This window comes from Drosophila virilis, chromosome 2, assembly GCF_030788295.1.
Source record: "Drosophila virilis strain 15010-1051.87 chromosome 2, Dvir_AGI_RSII-ME, whole genome shotgun sequence".
Taxonomy (NCBI): domain Eukaryota; kingdom Metazoa; phylum Arthropoda; class Insecta; order Diptera; family Drosophilidae; genus Drosophila; species Drosophila virilis.
In genome coordinates, this window is record NC_091544.1 from 4,041,944 (window position 1) to 4,058,944 (window position 17,001).

Sequence of the window (17,001 nt, forward strand, 5' to 3'; positions counted from 1 at the left end):
TTATTTAGATTTCTTTATCATATAGCTTCCACTTGTAAGTCATATGTAAAATGTAAGGGTATTAAGTGCTCGGCGTGCCTTAATATCCAATAGGAATTTCTCTACACGTAGCGAATGCCAATTGGAATGTACGATTACCGTTATTCCTATTCCTTATCGTTGTCTCTCATTTTGCTCAGATTCTTGAATGCTTTTTGCTCTTTGGTCTGCTTAGTTACAGTTTGAACGTGCCGCGTGTCTGTGCCTTATTTGTTAGAACTTAGACAGAAATTAAATTGAAATAGAATGCGTCTTTTGAGCACTAAGTTTATTGGAAGCTCCGAGGACGAGGAAAGCGATGAGGAATTGATCGAAAACGAATCGAGCGATGAAACAGAGCAGTCCGATGACGAGGAGCCGGAGAAGAGCGAACATCCATTCACGGCTGACTCGCAGTCGAACGATGAGTATAGCGTTGAGGAGGAGCATAATGGCGAGCATCCGTATCCCACGCCGCCGCCAGATGCGGAGGGGAATAATTTGCTGGGCAACGGCCTTAAAAAGATAACAATCAAAGACTCCAAGCCGAAGACGGCAAAAGAAACAAAAACCAATATGGCGGGACCAAAGAAAACCAAGCCCACAGCGGAGGCCAAGAAGGAGCCAGCGCCTGGACCGACAAACGTGAACAGTTCCGCCGGCTCATCCGAGCCGGTTGTGTTGAATGTGGCCAAGAAGGGGTCCATACTGGCGCACTCTCTGACAGCCATCAGGGCATTGAACAGTCGCTCCGGCTCCTCGGTGCTAGCCATAATCAAGTACATGAAGTCCAACGGCTACGAGGTGACCGATGCCCGGCGCATGGCCAAGTCTGTGCAAAGGGCGCTCAAAATTGCCGTTGCCAAGGGCGAAGTGGAGCAGGTGAGGCGCTCGTTTAAGTTGTCGCCGGCGGCCAAGCTTGCGTCCAAGGCCAAGCAGAACATGAAGGCCAAAAAGCAAAAGAAGTTGGCCAAAGAGAAACAGCCCAAATCGGCGACCAAGCCGGAGTCAGAGAAGACCGAAAAGGCCAAGGCGGCGCCGCCAGCTGCTGAGGAGAAGCCCGATAAGCCGATGCAGCGCAAAAAGAAGGCGTCGGAGCGTTCAACAAATGAGGTTCGTATATAATAGACAGCAATAGACAAATCTCCATGACCGAATCCTTGTCATCCTTGTCAGCCGCCCAAGAAGAAGGCAAACGCCAAGCTGGCCGACGCTGCGGGCAAGGCCAAAGCAGCTCAGGCCGCACTCGAGGAGGAGTCCACTAAGCCCAAGCCAAAAGCTAAGCCAGCGAAAACTGCCGTGGTCAGCCCAGATGTGATTCCGACCAGCGAAGAGACGGCAACGGCCAAGTCGAAGGCGCCGCGCAAATCGATCGGAACTCTGGCGCAGAATACGGCCAGGCCGAAGCTGCAGACCAAATCCATCAAGAAGCTGGTGTCGGGCAAAAGAAACGTTGACGAGGTGGACTCCGGCCTAATGGATTCCGTGCCAAATGAGGCTTCCACGCCGATCGCAGCGGTCAAACAAAAGCGCGCGGGCCGACAGATGAAGTAATCGGAGCGAATCGAATATCAAATTTGATTTAAGTTAATTCACGGTTTTCCTTTTGTATTAAATGTTTTTTACGTTCTTACTTTTAAGTTTTGAGTCCTCGTTTATCAATATATTAATGCACACTTTTAAGCCGACCCGAAGAATAAACTATATATACCATCGATCGGAAGAACTGTGCTTCCCTTTTGATCAGGCTACTTTATGTAGTTCCGTCTTTTGTTACGGGCAGCTCATTTCTTGGAGATCATTATATATCGAAAACAAACTCTTTATTTGAGCATAATAAGCCAAATCCTGTCAACATCAGACTTCTATGATATATAGCTTCTGCAGGGACTATCCTAAGAGATAGCCAGGGATTTCTTGAATATCCTCGGTATTTAGAGTTCGATCCTTATGCAATTCTCAAGGTTTTTCTTTGTAGTTTTTATCTGTATATACAATACGAGAAACTATCTGTTTCTAGCTATAATTTAAATTTATGCTTAATGTTAAAACTTTAACAGGATAACATCATCATTGGCAGTGCTATGTTATGTTATAACAGTGTCGCCATCTATGTTAATTATAACAGTATGCTATGCTTTATAGTAGATATCGACAAGGAAATAACATAGCCAGGGCTACCAATGATAATGTTATCCTATTACAGAATGGCGGCATGGCAAGCAGTTCATTTGTTTAAAGGGGGCGCGAATTTGAAGTCAGCGATTTTTCAAATTTATTTAGAACAAGCTAATAGTAAGATTTATCTTGCATGCCTTTTTTTAAGAATTAAAATTGTGCAATTGTTATTAAAATTGTCGAACAGCTAAAAACTCTAACGTGCGAGCTGAACATAGACGGTGCTAAATGGCTTGTCGACCGGTTCGAGCACATCGTTATTCTCGCCTGGCACCAATTGTTGGAAGGGCTGCGTATTGAATTTGCCGTAGTGCAAATTGAGCATGGTGAATGAGATGAGCGACACCTGGGGCACCAGATCGAGCGGCAGCAGGTGCTCGATCTGGTGCCCCAGGTGTCGCTCATCTCATTCACCATGCTCAATTTGCACTACGGCAAATTCAATACGCAGCCCTTCCAACAATTGGTGCCAGGCGAGAATAACGATGTGCTCGAACCGGTCGACAAGCCATTTAGCACCGTCTATGTTCAGCTCGCACGTTAGAGTTTTTAGCTGTTCGACAATTTTAATAACAATTGCACAATTTTAATTCTTAAATACATTGTGTTCTGCAGCGAAGTCGAGGAGATGCCCTCCTTTGGATCGCCGGCAAAGCTCTTGAGCACAACATCCTTGACAATCTGCCAGGTGCGCGAAAAATCGGCCGTCTCAATGTCCGAGTACTCCCAGGAGCTGTCCACACTTGTGCAGAGCGTGCGATCGGGCAGATCCGGCAGCGTGCGATATTCGTCGTCCACAAAATTCACAAACGAGGACTTGGTGGTCTTCAGGAGGCGCAGTCCTTTGATGCCCGTAAAGACTGTCGGCTTGGAATCTGCAAGGAGCGAAACGTTATAAGGGATATCTGCTGGCTTCTCATCATATTTCCACGTACCTTGTCGTGTAAGGATCACGTCGCAAAAATGTTGCGCCGAGGGCTGCAAGATGAAGGCGTGATTGTGCAGCTGGGAGCTGTCGCTTGTTCTGGGACAAGCGCTACTCTCGCCCTGCTTGGCGGCGTCATCCATGCGCATGCGCTGCCAGGGCAACGTATCCATGTGCACATGCACCTCCTCCACGTGCGCATATGTGCTAAGAATATGCCTGGCCACGAGCAGGGCAAACTTTTCAGGAATATCGATGCCATGCTTCTTGGCCAGTACGAAAACGAGATTCTTCTGCGCATCTGTGTCCACAATATCCGCATTGTTGCCATACAAATAGTCCTTGCTGCTGCTCAGCTTCAGGTGTGTGCTCATCTGGAATTCCTGAATGCTGTGCACCGAACCGTGGCGTTTCACATACATCAGCTTGAATGCATCCTTGCCATAGCCCTTGTTGAGTATTTTGTACCTTTGACCTTGCTCCGGGCCGCCCACCTCTGGCCCCTTCTGGCTCCTGATCTGCCGCAGTGGAGTCGCAAACATTGCTGACAGGAATCAGCAAAAGATATTCAATAACTGTTCAAAAACAGCGAAACGCACCCATTTTATACTTTACTCACATTTAGACTCTCATTTTCGTTTATGGTCTGCACCTATTGAAAATGCGTACAAGGGGTATATTGGTTTTGTGCAGACGCATGTAACAGGCCGAAGAAAAATGCATTTGCGACCCTATAAAGTATATACAAATTCATGATGACCATCAATAATCATCAATAGTCTAATCATCTAGATTATCTAGCCCCATCTAGCCCTGTTCGTCTTTATTGAGGCGTCGATCTCAGAATGGAATGAAGAATCTCCTGGTGCTTGGATAGTATAAATTAATTTCTGACGATGATGATGAGTCATATAAAGTGAAGGAAGTGCAAGTAAAAAATGTAAAGCTAAGCAAGCGGGCGCATCGTTGTTGGTAGCAAAATGTCTAGGGTATCCCTGAGTCGGGCACTCGCGCATTTGTTATTTTTTAGCTTAAAGGCTTATGGTTATATCTTTGTTGATAAGAAAAAACTTCTTCGAAAGCACAATTAAAAAATAGTCGCGTTTATGTATATGTTGAACTTTGTTATACATAACTCTGGGCAGATAAACAATTGTTTACATTTTGCTTTTGCCGGGCTCAGGAAGAAATTTGAAATGCCTTTAAAAAAAAAAAAGAAATGAAGAAACAAGATAAAACGTCTAGGTTTATGACTTTGCAGATATGCGAGGAGCGCCCTAAAGCTGGTAATTTCTCAGTTTGTTAAAGATATTTTTCAAAAAGAAATCTCATACAAAAACTCTTTTTTGATCTCTCACTCTTTCTAACTGTCTCTATACCTCTCTCTTTCACACACTCTCTATATCTCTCTCTCTCTCTCTCTCTGTGAAAATTCATGTAAAGGATATTTCACACTTTACCAAAAATAAACCCCCTTTAGATGGAAAATGTCAACTGGAAAACATTTAGCAAAAATCTTCAAAAAACAAATTCACTTGAGACGTATTTCACGCTTATCGGCGTATTACACTTTTGCTAGACGGAAAATGCAGGTCAAAGTGAACAAAGTTTTCTGTTATTAGCAAAATATGACAAGGGGCTATGAATAAAATTTACTATAAGACATTAGAGAGTTAGAAATCTTTTTGTTGCCAGCTGTGTTTACCCCGCGTCGTCTTAGTGCCATTTAACTTAGGTAAAAACAGTAAAACGCAGATATCTACATTTAACATAAACAAGTACACAGAGAGAAAAAGTCAAGCATGTCGTACTTGAAACAAGAAAAACCAATCATAAAATAACGTAAAAAATTCTTATTTTAAAGCTGATATTTTAAGTAAAACTAGAAGTTTGAGAGAAATTTTAAAACAGAAATTATTTGCTAAAATAAAAATCGGAAAAGAAAGAACTGTTATACTGATTGTAGAAAACTTTTGCTAACCAATTCTCAAAGCTAGAATTGAATTTTAGTATCTAACGATTAGTCATGACACAAACCGCAAACGCTCAACAAAGCGCTGCACTGCTTACCACGCAAATGAGGAGCATCTTCTTTTTCCCACTGTTTTGTCAAGATTTTACCATACAGAAAGTCCCTGATCCCTAGAAATAAAGGTTTGAGGACTTTTCGAAGACACACATAAACATATATAAATAAATGGCTCCAATAACAAATGGACTTAATTTAAATTCAATAAATATCGAAAATGCTTCCCTATATTTGCCACCTATCGATATTCTTAGATAGATTTCCTGAACCAAGTTTTACATTGAACTGTAATTTTACAAAATACAATTTCTTATTATTTTCTTAGAGATCGACTTCTTGTCTTGATCTTGAACAACTAAAAGAAATATATAAATAAATTGCTTAACACATATTAATATGGGTAAATCATCAAAGGATAAACGAGATATTTTTTACCGATTAGCCAAGGAGCAGGGATGGCGCGCCAGAAGTGCATTCAAACTGCTTCAAGCGGACGAAACGTTTAATTTACTCGAGGGTGAGCTTTTCACCAGCCTTTTGTCAGAAATTGTTTTATATTTATGTTAAATCTTGTTCAGGTGTAACACGTGCTGTGGACTTATGCGCTGCCCCCGGTGGCTGGTCCCAGGTGCTGTCCAAGCGTTTGTACGAACCGCGCACGCCCGAGGAACGGGAGCAGGTGAAGATCATCGCTGTGGATATGCAGGGTATGGCACCCATTGATGGTGTCACACAGTTGCGCGAAGATATTACCAAGGAGGAAACAGCGGAGGCAATTATTAAGTTTTTTGATGGCAAAAAGGCGCAACTGGTCGTCAGCGACGGGGCTCCAGATGTTACGGGCATGCACGACTGGGATGCCTATATGCAGGCACAGCTCTTATTATCAGCGCTGAGCATTTCGACCTACATCCTGGAGGAGGGCGGCTCGTTTATGGGCAAAGTGTATCGAGCGGCCAATACCAGCGACGTCTACTTGCAGCTGCAGCGCTTCTTCAAGGATGTGTGCATCTTCAAGCCATCCGCATCGCGTAACTCCAGCATCGAAGCCTTTGTAGTATGTCGTCAGTTCACTATGCCCGAGGGTCATGTGCCATGCAATCTGTCCTTAGAATGGTTTGATAAGCCCGAAGAGGCGTTGAGAAACATCACAGGAATACGAGATTATAAGGTCGTACACTTGCCATTTGTGGCACATCAATGTGAATACGATGCGGATCTCAGCTACGAATTGGTAAAATCAATAGTTATTATTTAAAAAGTTTCAAACAATCATGACTTATTTGCTTCTAGGACGAGAAGTATGAGCAAAAAGACGCTGTACAAAAGCCTCTGACCGCCGCCTACACAGAAGTGCTGGAGAAAACGCGAAGCATGTCCCTGAAATACAACTCCTTCGTTGTGCATCATGACGAAGAGACGCCGCCTGCGGAGCCGAGCACAAGTAGCAAACCTGAGCAAAGTTAGATTGAATTCTGCTTAACTATATTTAAAGTAAATCAGTACCTTAATGATGTTCTACTACCTTAATGATGTATACATTTGCATTGATTTTATTCACAATTAATGCTATTAAAATCTACGTTTTAATAGTATTATTTACAAATGACAAATGAATCATGGATGTGCATTATGATGAAAGTTTTATCGAAATTATGAATTAATAGCTTCAAAATTATTTACAAATGCTGCATGGACAGCTTCTCTGATGGCCTTACGCCATATTTGTACACTTTGTTGAGGCTCTCCGGAAAATCGGGCAAAAGATTATTGAAATTCTCTACGTGATGCGTATGCTGTTCCGTCCAAATGCCATCTCCAGTGAAATGAAATTCCGATTCGATGAGATATAAAATCAGCGTTAAAATCTCATTGTTGCTAAGAGCGTGCACATCGGCGACAGGCAGCTGAAGCTCTTCCATGGCCTCGGCCGCTTGTAGTTGCAACAATTTTTCCTCAATGCGTTTGCTAAAACACAACAAAAACAAACAGATCAAAACGTTGTTGGCACAAAAAGCAGACATCTCTGCTTACATTGGATACAATAGCAGATGAATGTTATTGAAGATCTCGTTGAGCTTGAATCTCTTGCTAAGCAAGTATTCCAGACATTGTTTGACATGCAGCACGGGCACATGGCACCAGTTGGGATGTCGCGACAGCAGATTGCGCAGCACCTGCTCGTCCTTTAGTAGAATGTTGCCCAGATAAACGATAATGTCGCGACCCTTTGTGCGATCCGAGCCGTCACGTGCAAATCTACGAGAGCAATATGTTAAATGATGTATTAATTGATCTACAGCTAAACGCACTTGGCAAAGGTTTCCGAGCCGCAGGATAGTATATGCAATGAGGCGCAGCGCACTTTTAGCTGATTCAAATAGTCTAGACGAAGGCGTGCCTTGTTTTGGTAATGCACCAGGCGTAGTACGCGCGGATTGCTGCCCAGAACCTGAAACTCCTCGATTTCGTTCAAGTCGCGTAGACGCTCCAAAACCGTATCCGGTCCCAGGGTAAGCACTTCGAGACAGCGCAGCACAGCATCCTCGGTAATGCCAAAGGAGCGCACATGCTGCAGCGTCTGCTTAAGACTATCACAAGTGGACATTAGGATTTTTGGCCGACGATAGCCAATGTCCCGTATGTCTTGGCCATAAATTGTGGGTATTTCCCGATGAATGCGACGCACATTGTCTGCATCCGCGTGCAATAGGAAAATATTTTTTCGTATCCGCTCCAAGGGAAACTTAAAGACCGTAGTCAACAGCTCGATAATATCCTGCACGGAGCGAAAGCTTTTATGACGAACACGCGAATAAACGCGCCACATCTTCTGCAAATCAGCATCGTCCATTTGCAGACGTTCGCGCAGATAGGCATTGAGTAAGGTTTGCCTAAGCAACTTTAAGGTGATACTTTCGTCTGCCAGTTGGCCATCGTCGGGCAGCTGGACATTCGTGAAGCATGCAGCCAGACGCTGCGACACATTCACATCGTAGGGTATATAGCTGTGTCCCTTGAGCATATCAATTGGCTTGTTGATAACAGTTATGTATTTGAACAGCGTTGGAATCTTGACATTCTGGAATCCGCATTCGATGAGCACACTATGCCGATTGGATAGCGTTGAGGCGCCGTAATAAATGATCATGGGTTTCGTAACAATGTCATCCACGCTATACTTCAACGATTTCAATGTCTCGTAGGAATTGAGTAGATCCTTTCGCTTGACGGTTTTTAGCTCGGGATGTTTTTCCAGAGCTGCGGCCCATGTGCGATAGTTGCTGCCTTTAACGTTATATATACTATTAGCAAAGAGTTTGCTTGTTTGTGTTGTGATTGCTCACCCAATGTTCGCGCCAAATAGTTGGGATTCAAAGACTCCTCCACTGGCACTTCCAATCCGTTTCCATTTTTAGACTTGGCTTTTTCCTCTTTGCTGGCTGTCTTTTTTACAGTCGTCAAACCACGCGTAATATAGTTTAAGCTGCGTACCAGCAGCAGTGCTTGGTTTTGACTACCACGCAACATTTTTATGTCATTTTAATGCACACTTGGTCCAAACTGAAACGCAACATGCAACAGATGAGATGCAAACAACACTCGATTAATTTCAATAGCAGTACACAACAGCTGAGACAGCCAGTGTTGCAAACGCCGCTTCAAAAAAGCAGTTAAAGAATTAAATATTAAAAATAGCCAAAAGTAGCTGAATAACTTTTTGTGCACATACCTGCCATTAATAGGTTTGCTTTTATTTGCCAGTTTACCAGAAACTAGGCAATCAGTTTAATATATTAACTCTTTTCGAACGAATTTAGCTAGAAACTGGCTTAGTTGGCAACACTGGCCACAGCGCTGCCAAGCTACGTGTGCTGGCAGCGCTTTGAAAATCGCAACGAGTTGGCAGCATCAGAAGAACGCTACACGTGCGTTTTATGCATTTTGAGAGTAATTTTAAACTTGAATAACTAATACATTTAGGATGTCGCTTTTAATGATCAGGTAAGTTCAGTATCAGCATCGCCATTGTCATCACTTATTTCTCGTATATTTCTTTTTGCCAGGAAACCAAAAACCCGCAAGGGAAAGAAAGTGTTGCTAGCCCGTGAGCCGCAGCTCATTGAATCGGCGCGTACAATGTTGTTTGTGGACGGACGAAAATGCGGTGGTCACGTTAAACAGTGCATGAAGGATCTGCAGCAACTGAAGAAGCCGCTGGTTAAAGTCCTAAATCGCAAAAACGACATAACGCCCTTTGATGATCCGTCTTCACTGGAGTTGTAAGTAAATGCACCTCCAATTACAGAACATACGATTTTGATGATTCCCTTTCAGTTTGACCATGAAAAACGATGCGGCGCTCTTCACATTCGGCTCAACTTCAAAGAAACGCCCGGACAATATAATCATTGGCCGGATTTTCGAAAACGAAGTACTTGACATGTTTGAGCTGGGCATTAAGCGTTATCAGGCAATTGCCGAATTTAAAACGGAGAAGATTGGCGCCTGTGTCAAGCCCTGTCTGGTTTTCAACGGCCCGAAATGGGCTCAAACGGAGGAGTTACGTCGTCTGCGTAATTTGTTCATTGACATGTTTCACCGCGAAAAGGTCGAGTCCATACGGCTACAAGGTGTCGAGCATGTACTTAGCTTCACAGTTACCGACGATATGAGTGTACTGATGCGTTCCTATAAGATATTACTAAAGAAGTCTGGTCAAAAGACGCCACGTATAGAGCTGGAAGAGATCGGACCATCGGCTGATTTCTCCATTCGCCGCACCAAGATTGCCTCCGAAGATCTGTACAAACTGGCCAGAAAGCAGCCCAAGCAGCTGAGGGTTACCAAAAAGAAGAACCTCAGCACCGATGCGCTGGGCAATACAAAGGGACGCGTGCACTTGGGCAAACAACAAACGGGTTCCATACAGACGCGTCGCGTGAAGGCCCTCAAGAAGTCGCCGGAGGAGAAACGCACCGATCGCCAGAAAAAGAAGGTGGCACTAAGAGCGGCCGCAGCTGAGGCTTTGGCAGCAGCCGATTGAGTCACAAGCATTTGCTTTAGGTTTAAGTTTAGGTTGTAGTTGCAATAAATTGGTCCAGCTTAAAATATAGTTAATATCGTGACTTAACAGCTAATATCTTATTTACTCTTAGTGTATGGCATTGACAATATTCTTAATGCGACGCGTCTTGGACTCGGCCAAGGCATCCTCAAGCGTTTTGATTAAGTGCACTAAACTGCTGACATCCGTTTGGACCACCAGATCCTTGCGATGCCGTCGCTCATCCTCGTGCATGACACTCAGCTCCTGCTCGCTACGATCGGACGTGTCTATCTCAAGCAGCTCACGATTTTCGTTCTTCGGCTCTGTGTGCAGGTACAGCTTCATTGTTATCACCACGTTCGACTGTTGCAGTAAACAACGAGACGCCGTGCGCACCTCCAGACGCCAGTCCAGGTTGACCAGCCTATAGGCACGTATGTTGGCCGACTTAATGGAGCCTTCCACGAAACTCCGCTTGCTGGTCACGAACTGTTCCAGCACATCAAGCACATCGTCGCCAAGATTAGGAAATATCTGGCGTATGTTCACGTGCTCGCCGTTCGCTCCAGTCTTTGTGGTGACTTGAATAAGCAGCGATATTAATGCCTCCACCGCCCGCTGCACTGCCTCGCTATTCACATTGCCGGCGTACTTCTGGGCCAGCATATCGTAGCGATCCGTGTTGGGTCCGTTTACGAGGTAATCGAACGCCGACTTGCATAGCTCCAGCACTTCGCTGGCCGGACGTTGGAGCAGCGCCAAATGGTCACGTTCCACTTGGCTCAAACGCACAGAAGACATGTTTTTATGCGAAAATCAAACAAAGTATGAAAAACAAAACTTTTTCATACAAAAGGTAAACAAATCTTATTACATTTGCTGATTTTGCTTAATAGTATGCAGCTCACTACTGAATAAAAATCAACCAAATTGCTTGTACTAAATAATCACACTGCTGATGAATTTATGAAAAATTCAGATTGAGAAAAACAAAGGCTTTATAAAATTTATAAAAGTAAATTTTAAATTTAAATATTTAAATACTGTCGTCTTGCTTGTAAATGTTTTACAAAAATTACGCTGTGCGTACCGACCTGCAAGCCGCACTTGCATCAGGTTGGCAGCTCCTTTCGATTTAATCGATTCAATTATCGAATATGTGTTGCGCATCTACTTTGTTTATTGATTGCAGATGGCGTAAACACATTGATTTTAATTATTTATTTATTTAAGCTAGTTGCCACAACAGTATGGATTTCGACAGTCCAGAGGAAAAGGAGTTTCCCGGTTTATATGCATCTGAAGCGGTCGATGCCAAGTCCAAGAAGAGCAAAGAGGAAAGCGATTGTGAGTATATTTAAGACCTAAAAAGGCGCGACAGCAAATTCATTTTATTTGTTTTGCCAGTTAGCGAAGGAGACCATGACAAGCACAGCAAGAAAGATTTGCTCATTGGACGACGGAAGGATAAGAAAGAGAAGGGCAAAGATCGCGGTTATGCTGCTCTAGAAGGTGAAAGTTCGCCTGAAGAAGAGCTGGACACCAAGTGAGTACAATGGAACCTTCCCAGTAATAAAAGCACAAGCTGATTTTTATCCGCACAGGAGTCCCTCCAAGTCAAAAAAGTCAAAAACATTCAAATTTACAAGCTCAAAGAGTAAGGAAAAGCGCGAAAAGTCGCGCGACAAGGAAAAGGAGCCAAAAGGTCCAGAGGAGGATCCTGTGCATAAAACAAAAGACAAGGAAAAGGACAAAGAGAAGGAACGTCACCATGATGACAAGGATCACAAAAAGAAGGACAAGGAGCGCAAGGAGAAGGACAAAAAAGACAAGTCCGACAAAAAAGATAAAAAGGATAAAAAGAGCAAACAAGCGCAGCAAGAGGACAGCATCGGCGAAGAAGAAGTGTTGGCTCTGGGATATCCCATCTTTGGCGTTTCCATCAGTCTGGCCACCGAGCGCTCCCGCTGTCACGACGGCATCGATCTACCGCTGGTCGTGCGCGATTGCATCGACTACCTGCAGCAGGAACAATCGCTCAAGTGCGATCATATTTACAAGGTGGAGCCCATCAAGACGCGTCTGATGCACTACAAACGCCTGTACAACAATCGCGAGTACGATGCATCTGTGGATGAGCTGAATATACCGACCGCCTGTAGTTTGCTCAAATTGTTTCTGCGCGAGCTGCCGGAACCGGTGCTGACCACAGATTTGGTTGCACGCTTCGAGGAGGTGGCCTCGCATCCCAAAGTCACCGAGCAGCAGGCTGAGCTGCAGCAACTCCTCGAACAGTTGCCAAAATGTAATCGCACCCTATTGGCCTGGGTAATATTGCACTTTGACGCAGTCATCCAACAGGAGCGTTACAACAAACTGAATGCCCAATCGCTGGCCATGCTCCTCAGCCCAACGCTACAGATGTCACATCGCTTAATGGTTGCGCTCTTGTGCCACTGCGCGAATCTCTTTCCGGACGTAAAGTTGATAAAGTAAGTAAACATTGACCAGATTAGATTACAGCAACGCATTATATGCCCGCACGCTAGATAGATAGATCTCTTGAACACGTTAAGAAAGACATGAGCGTAGTGCCGCGTAAACGAAATCGTTTTCAGCGAGTTGTCAGCTTTTTGTTAAGGCAGCCATCAAACCGTCAAATAAATTAAGAGACTTCCAAGTAAAATTTGTTGTCTCTTGCAGATATGTTCCTCCACTCACCTCGGCCAGTCCGGGTCTACCCGATACCCCGGAAGACATCCAGACGGAGCTACGGAAGCAGGACAGTCTCCTGACCCAAATCCATAGCGAAATGAATGCGGGCTTCATCAGCAAGAAGCGTGAGGAGCAGCTTTGGGAGGTTCAACGCATCATTACCCAACTGAAACGCAAACTAAGAAGCTGTGAAAAGAAGCAAGAGAAGTCCATAGATGAGCTGGAGGTCACCACCTCGGTAACCTCTACACAACCAGCAGCTCAACAAGCAGTCCCACCAACAGTCCCAACAGCCAACATCAACGAAGATACCGTCGACTCAATGTCCGCGCCGTCGCAAATGAACACCTCGGAACATCAACCTGATGAGCCTAATGCTCCTGCTACCCCACCACCAAACCCGGTTGAATACACCATAGACAAACAGACAGGCTATCTGCTGTTGCCGAAGACGAATCCACAGCGTGACGAGTTGCTTCGGCTGCAAATGGAATACGACGAGCTTATTATCTGGCAAAACGAGCTCAAGGCGCGCATTCTTGCCGAGCGCAATGAGATGTTTCGCTTGAAACAGTTGTACGAACAGGAAGCGCAGAAGCCGCAAGCTGCGCCACAGACCAGTCAGGAACAGCTTCCAGCGGAGGCTGACTACGAACGTATCATTGAGCATTATACGCGCGAGAATGCGTTGCTTGAGCACAAAAAGAAAATGTTGGGCAAGGAGCTGAAAGCGGAGCGGCGGGCCTGCATTGCGCTTCAGGTGGAGCTACGTATGCAGCACTTTTAATTAATGCAAATTTTACTCAGTGTATGTCTATCGAACAAAACTCTAAATGAAATGTTATCCAAATATATAGGAAAAAGCTTAGCTTCAAACAAAAGCTTTCGCGCGCATACTTTTCTGCAAATCAGTTGGCAGCGCCGTTCTGTGCGCGCAACAGCTGTTAAAGCACAGTTACACAGTATTCTCAGCATTTAACCTTGCGCCAGGTTGGCCGAAAGCTTTTCAGGAATAGCTATTGGGATTTTGCAAGCTGCGCAGCTGCCTATTGTTTAGCATAACAATTTATTAAACAATTTTTATATAAAAAAAAAAAAAACAAACTAAAATGTTGAAGCAAGTAACCAAACAATTGGCACTGCAAGGCGTGCGCAACTTTTCGGTCAGCCAACAGGTAAGCCACAAGCTAAATCAAAAGCCGCAGCATTTTGCCTAATCTGTCCGCCAACTGACTTTTGCGGTTTACGTAATGCACGGAAAAATGTTGATCTAAATAAACCGTTGTTTATGCAAGGCACTCAACTAACTTTTTTAGTTTACATTTGAGTTTTGCATTTAACTGTAATTTGCATATTTTCATATTTTGCCAGAACAACTATAAGGTGACCGTATGCGGCGCCTCCGGCGGCATTGGCCAGCCGCTGTCGCTGCTGCTCAAGCAAAATCCCCTCGTTACGGATCTGTCGCTCTACGATATTGTGCACACGCCCGGTGTTGCCGCCGATTTGTCGCACATCGATACCAAGAGCAAGACGGTGGGATTCATGGGCGCCGATCAATTGGGCGCTTCCCTGAAGGGTAAGTGTGTGTGTGAGGGGGGGAGGCTGGGACAATAAGTGAGGTTAGGTTAATGCACCAAGTGGAAAATTTGGCACACATTTTATGAAACGTTCGGATTTTGAGCAGATGCTGTGTGCATGCGATTTGCATAATATATAGAGCAAGATCCGAATTTCTCATGTATATAACTTACGGCTGATAAGCGCAAGTCGTCTGATAAGGGAGACGTCTATTGGTATTCATAACTGGCTTTTAATCAGTGCAGCCACTTATCACCTCTTGACAGTAGCTACTATTTGGAGCATAATACAAAAGATCAAAGTGCCTTTATTTACAGCTTTTCAATTTGTGTCCGAGTCGATCTAGCCATGTCCGTCTCTCCGTCCGTATTTATAAACACGCTAATAAAGCATTTCCCGTTGGATGGGGCTTCGTGGAGTAGCAATATCTCCAAGTTTCTTGTACATTTATTAATCCATTATGTGAATCATTTCTCATAGGTTCCGATGTCGTTGTCATTCCTGCTGGTGTGCCCCGCAAGCCTGGCATGACTCGCGATGATCTGTTCAATGTGAATGCCGGCATCATTAAGGATATTTCCAATGCAATTGCCAAGAACTGCCCCAAGGCTCTGGTCGCTATTATCACGAATCCCGTCAACACCTGTGTGCCAATTGCTGCCGAGATTCTGAAGAAGGTAAACAATGCTTGACAATAAACACAACAAAGACCGAGACTAATTGTGCTCTCTTGCTGCAGGCCGGCGTGTACGATCCCAAGCGTCTGTTTGGCGTTTCCACTTTGGATGTGGTGCGTGCTCGTGCCTTTATTGGCCACGCCCTCGGCGTTGATCCCCAGAGCGTGCAGATACCCGTTATTGGCGGACACTCCGGTGTCACCATACTGCCGGTGCTGTCGCAAAGCCAGCCTCAGTTCAAGGGCAACCAGGATGCCATCGAGAAGCTGACCGTACGCATTCAGGAGGCCGGCACCGAGGTGGTTAAGGCAAAGGCTGGCGCCGGATCTGCCACCCTGTCGATGGCCTACGCTGGCGCTCGTTTTGCCGGCTCCCTGCTTAAGGGCCTCAACGGCGATAAGAACGTTATCGAGTGCTCGTACGTGCAGTCCAATATCACGGAGGCGACATTCTTCTCCACGCCCCTGGTGTTGGGCAAAGCTGGTCTGCAGGAGAACCTGGGACTGCCCAAGTTGAACGACTATGAGAAGAAGCTGCTGGAGGCTGCCATTCCCGAGCTGAAGAAGAACATCCAGAAGGGCATCGACTTTGCCAATGCTTAAGCTGAACACTGCTTCGCAGCTATCCACTAGCCAGTCAATCAGTCAATCAGTCAATCAATCCCCCAATTGTTTCCATCATTAGTTATCATTTAGCCTTCATTTGTGCATTGGTTACTTACTTAGCAAATTTGGTCGTCTTAAGTTGAAAAGTGTAAAGCATTCGTGTGTCCAAAGATTAAACAGCCAAGTGCTCATCATCCTTATAAATAATGTTAACATTTGATTTATATATTTTTTTTTAGAAAGCACTCAGGAATTACAATTAACCCAACTGAGCCGATGCAACCCAAATGCTTTTGGAAAAATAAGTTTTATTGATCAAATAAACCCAGAATATATTCCTCATTCCATCTATAAGAACGCTTCCTTGTCAGAGTCTTAAAAATCAAGAAACATTACAATTTATTGCCGCACAGCAAATCCAGATCAGCTTGAAATCTGTGTCACAGACGGAACGTCTTATCTGCGAGCCCATAAAATAGATTTGTCTTTATAAACAAGCCCATTTCGGGAATTATAAAGTGGAAGATTAGGAACTATAGACATTTAATTTTGCAACAAGTCCCAAGCAATTATGCATGGAAATTCGAATGTCAGAAAGGTATCTACTAGTCGAGCACTCCCGCTTATATTTTTAAAAACTACAATTTTCCCCTTGTTACACCGTGCGAAATGCTCAGCAGCCCAGCTCAAGTCCACATCGCTTGCCGACAATCTGTTCCAGTTAGTTTCGCTCAGTGTATGCGGCACACAGTCATGTTTGCCTGAGGCTCACACACACACACACACACACACATACACACACACACCAATACATGCGCAACCAATTAAGCTTCGTTAAGATCAATTGAAAAACTTGCCCGCATGTCATACACGCCATTTGCCCCGCCCTTCCCCGCGCTGTGGACCATGTCTCTAACATATGTACATACATGTGGACAGACTGTGCCCAGTGCGTACACATTTTGGAATTTCTTGTCGAACCGCAATATGCCTATATGTATGACAATTATACTAGTATATATGTGTAGGTATTAAAGTTTATACAAACTCGAAAGTCAGCGCAGAAATACTTGAGCCATAATTTGAATTATTTTGTGAACAGTTTTTTTGTGATCAGTTTGGGACAGTATTTTTTTTTTTTGATTAGTATTTTTCGGAAAAGTTTCAACCCATTTTCTATGTCTTGAAGCTGGTATTTTTTAGAGGCAATATGGTATTTTAAA

At 44.4% G+C, this 17,001-nt stretch overlaps 8 protein-coding genes and 1 long non-coding RNA gene across 10 annotated transcripts; 5 read left to right on the forward strand and 4 right to left on the reverse strand.

Moving 5' to 3' along the window:
- The first annotated feature begins 200 nt into the window (after window positions 1-200).
- BigH1 (Histone H1 variant BigH1) lies at window positions 201-1,744 on the forward strand. Its single transcript, XM_032439487.2, has 2 exons — window positions 201-1,131; window positions 1,195-1,744. The coding sequence occupies exons 1-2, from the start codon at window positions 286-288 to the stop codon at window positions 1,570-1,572; spliced, it is 1,224 nt and encodes a 407-aa protein (XP_032295378.1). The 5' UTR covers window positions 201-285; the 3' UTR covers window positions 1,573-1,744.
- Window positions 1,745-2,730: 986 nt separating this feature from the next.
- Window positions 2,731-3,694, reverse strand: LOC26530903 (uricase). Its single transcript, XM_032439079.2, has 2 exons — window positions 3,132-3,694; window positions 2,731-3,071 (listed from the first exon to the last, which is right to left on the reverse strand). Exons 1-2 carry the CDS (start codon window positions 3,661-3,663, stop codon window positions 2,746-2,748), a joined length of 858 nt encoding a protein of 285 aa, XP_032294970.2. The 5' UTR covers window positions 3,664-3,694; the 3' UTR covers window positions 2,731-2,745.
- Window positions 3,695-5,445: 1,751 nt separating this feature from the next.
- Trm7-34 (tRNA methyltransferase 7-34) lies at window positions 5,446-6,680 on the forward strand. Its single transcript, XM_002054872.4, has 3 exons — window positions 5,446-5,667; window positions 5,729-6,384; window positions 6,444-6,680. The coding sequence occupies exons 1-3, from the start codon at window positions 5,547-5,549 to the stop codon at window positions 6,615-6,617; spliced, it is 951 nt and encodes a 316-aa protein (XP_002054908.1). The 5' UTR covers window positions 5,446-5,546; the 3' UTR covers window positions 6,618-6,680.
- On the reverse strand, window positions 6,681-8,765 carry mTerf5 (mitochondrial transcription termination factor 5). Its single transcript, XM_002054871.4, has 4 exons — window positions 8,498-8,765; window positions 7,463-8,438; window positions 7,185-7,409; window positions 6,681-7,118 (listed from the first exon to the last, which is right to left on the reverse strand). Exons 1-4 carry the CDS (start codon window positions 8,679-8,681, stop codon window positions 6,830-6,832), a joined length of 1,674 nt encoding a protein of 557 aa, XP_002054907.1. The 5' UTR covers window positions 8,682-8,765; the 3' UTR covers window positions 6,681-6,829.
- Window positions 8,766-9,001: 236 nt separating this feature from the next.
- Non3 (Ribosome production factor 2-like protein Non3) lies at window positions 9,002-10,284 on the forward strand. The gene is made up of 3 exons (XM_002054870.4): window positions 9,002-9,155; window positions 9,218-9,433; window positions 9,489-10,284. The coding sequence occupies exons 1-3, from the start codon at window positions 9,136-9,138 to the stop codon at window positions 10,195-10,197; spliced, it is 945 nt and encodes a 314-aa protein (XP_002054906.1). The 5' UTR covers window positions 9,002-9,135; the 3' UTR covers window positions 10,198-10,284.
- LOC6630369 (COMM domain-containing protein 2) lies at window positions 10,149-11,181 on the reverse strand. Its single transcript, XM_002054869.4, has one exon. The coding sequence runs from the start codon at window positions 10,999-11,001 to the stop codon at window positions 10,306-10,308; it is 696 nt and encodes a 231-aa protein (XP_002054905.1). The 5' UTR covers window positions 11,002-11,181; the 3' UTR covers window positions 10,149-10,305.
- A 116-nt stretch (window positions 11,182-11,297) lies between these two features.
- On the forward strand, window positions 11,298-14,060 carry Rlip (Ral interacting protein). Of its 2 annotated transcripts, XM_070207712.1 has the most exons (5): window positions 11,298-11,316; window positions 11,438-11,547; window positions 11,608-11,746; window positions 11,805-12,692; window positions 12,904-14,060. In XM_070207712.1, exons 2-5 carry the CDS (start codon window positions 11,451-11,453, stop codon window positions 13,700-13,702), a joined length of 1,923 nt encoding a protein of 640 aa, XP_070063813.1. In that variant the 5' UTR covers window positions 11,298-11,316; window positions 11,438-11,450; the 3' UTR covers window positions 13,703-14,060. The 2 variants fall into 2 exon arrangements, with proteins under 2 accessions (XP_070063813.1, XP_002054904.1); XM_002054868.4 differs by lacking the exon at window positions 11,298-11,316 and having other exon boundaries at window positions 11,372-11,547.
- Mdh2 (malate dehydrogenase 2) lies at window positions 13,950-15,985 on the forward strand. Its single transcript, XM_002054867.4, has 4 exons — window positions 13,950-14,090; window positions 14,287-14,494; window positions 14,977-15,173; window positions 15,236-15,985. The coding sequence occupies exons 1-4, from the start codon at window positions 14,025-14,027 to the stop codon at window positions 15,773-15,775; spliced, it is 1,011 nt and encodes a 336-aa protein (XP_002054903.1). The 5' UTR covers window positions 13,950-14,024; the 3' UTR covers window positions 15,776-15,985.
- On the reverse strand, window positions 15,970-16,915 carry LOC138911001 (uncharacterized). Its single transcript, XR_011416273.1, has 2 exons — window positions 16,827-16,915; window positions 15,970-16,769 (listed from the first exon to the last, which is right to left on the reverse strand). It is a non-coding gene; the product is annotated as an uncharacterized lncRNA (long non-coding RNA).
- Between the last annotated feature and the right edge of the window lie 86 nt (window positions 16,916-17,001).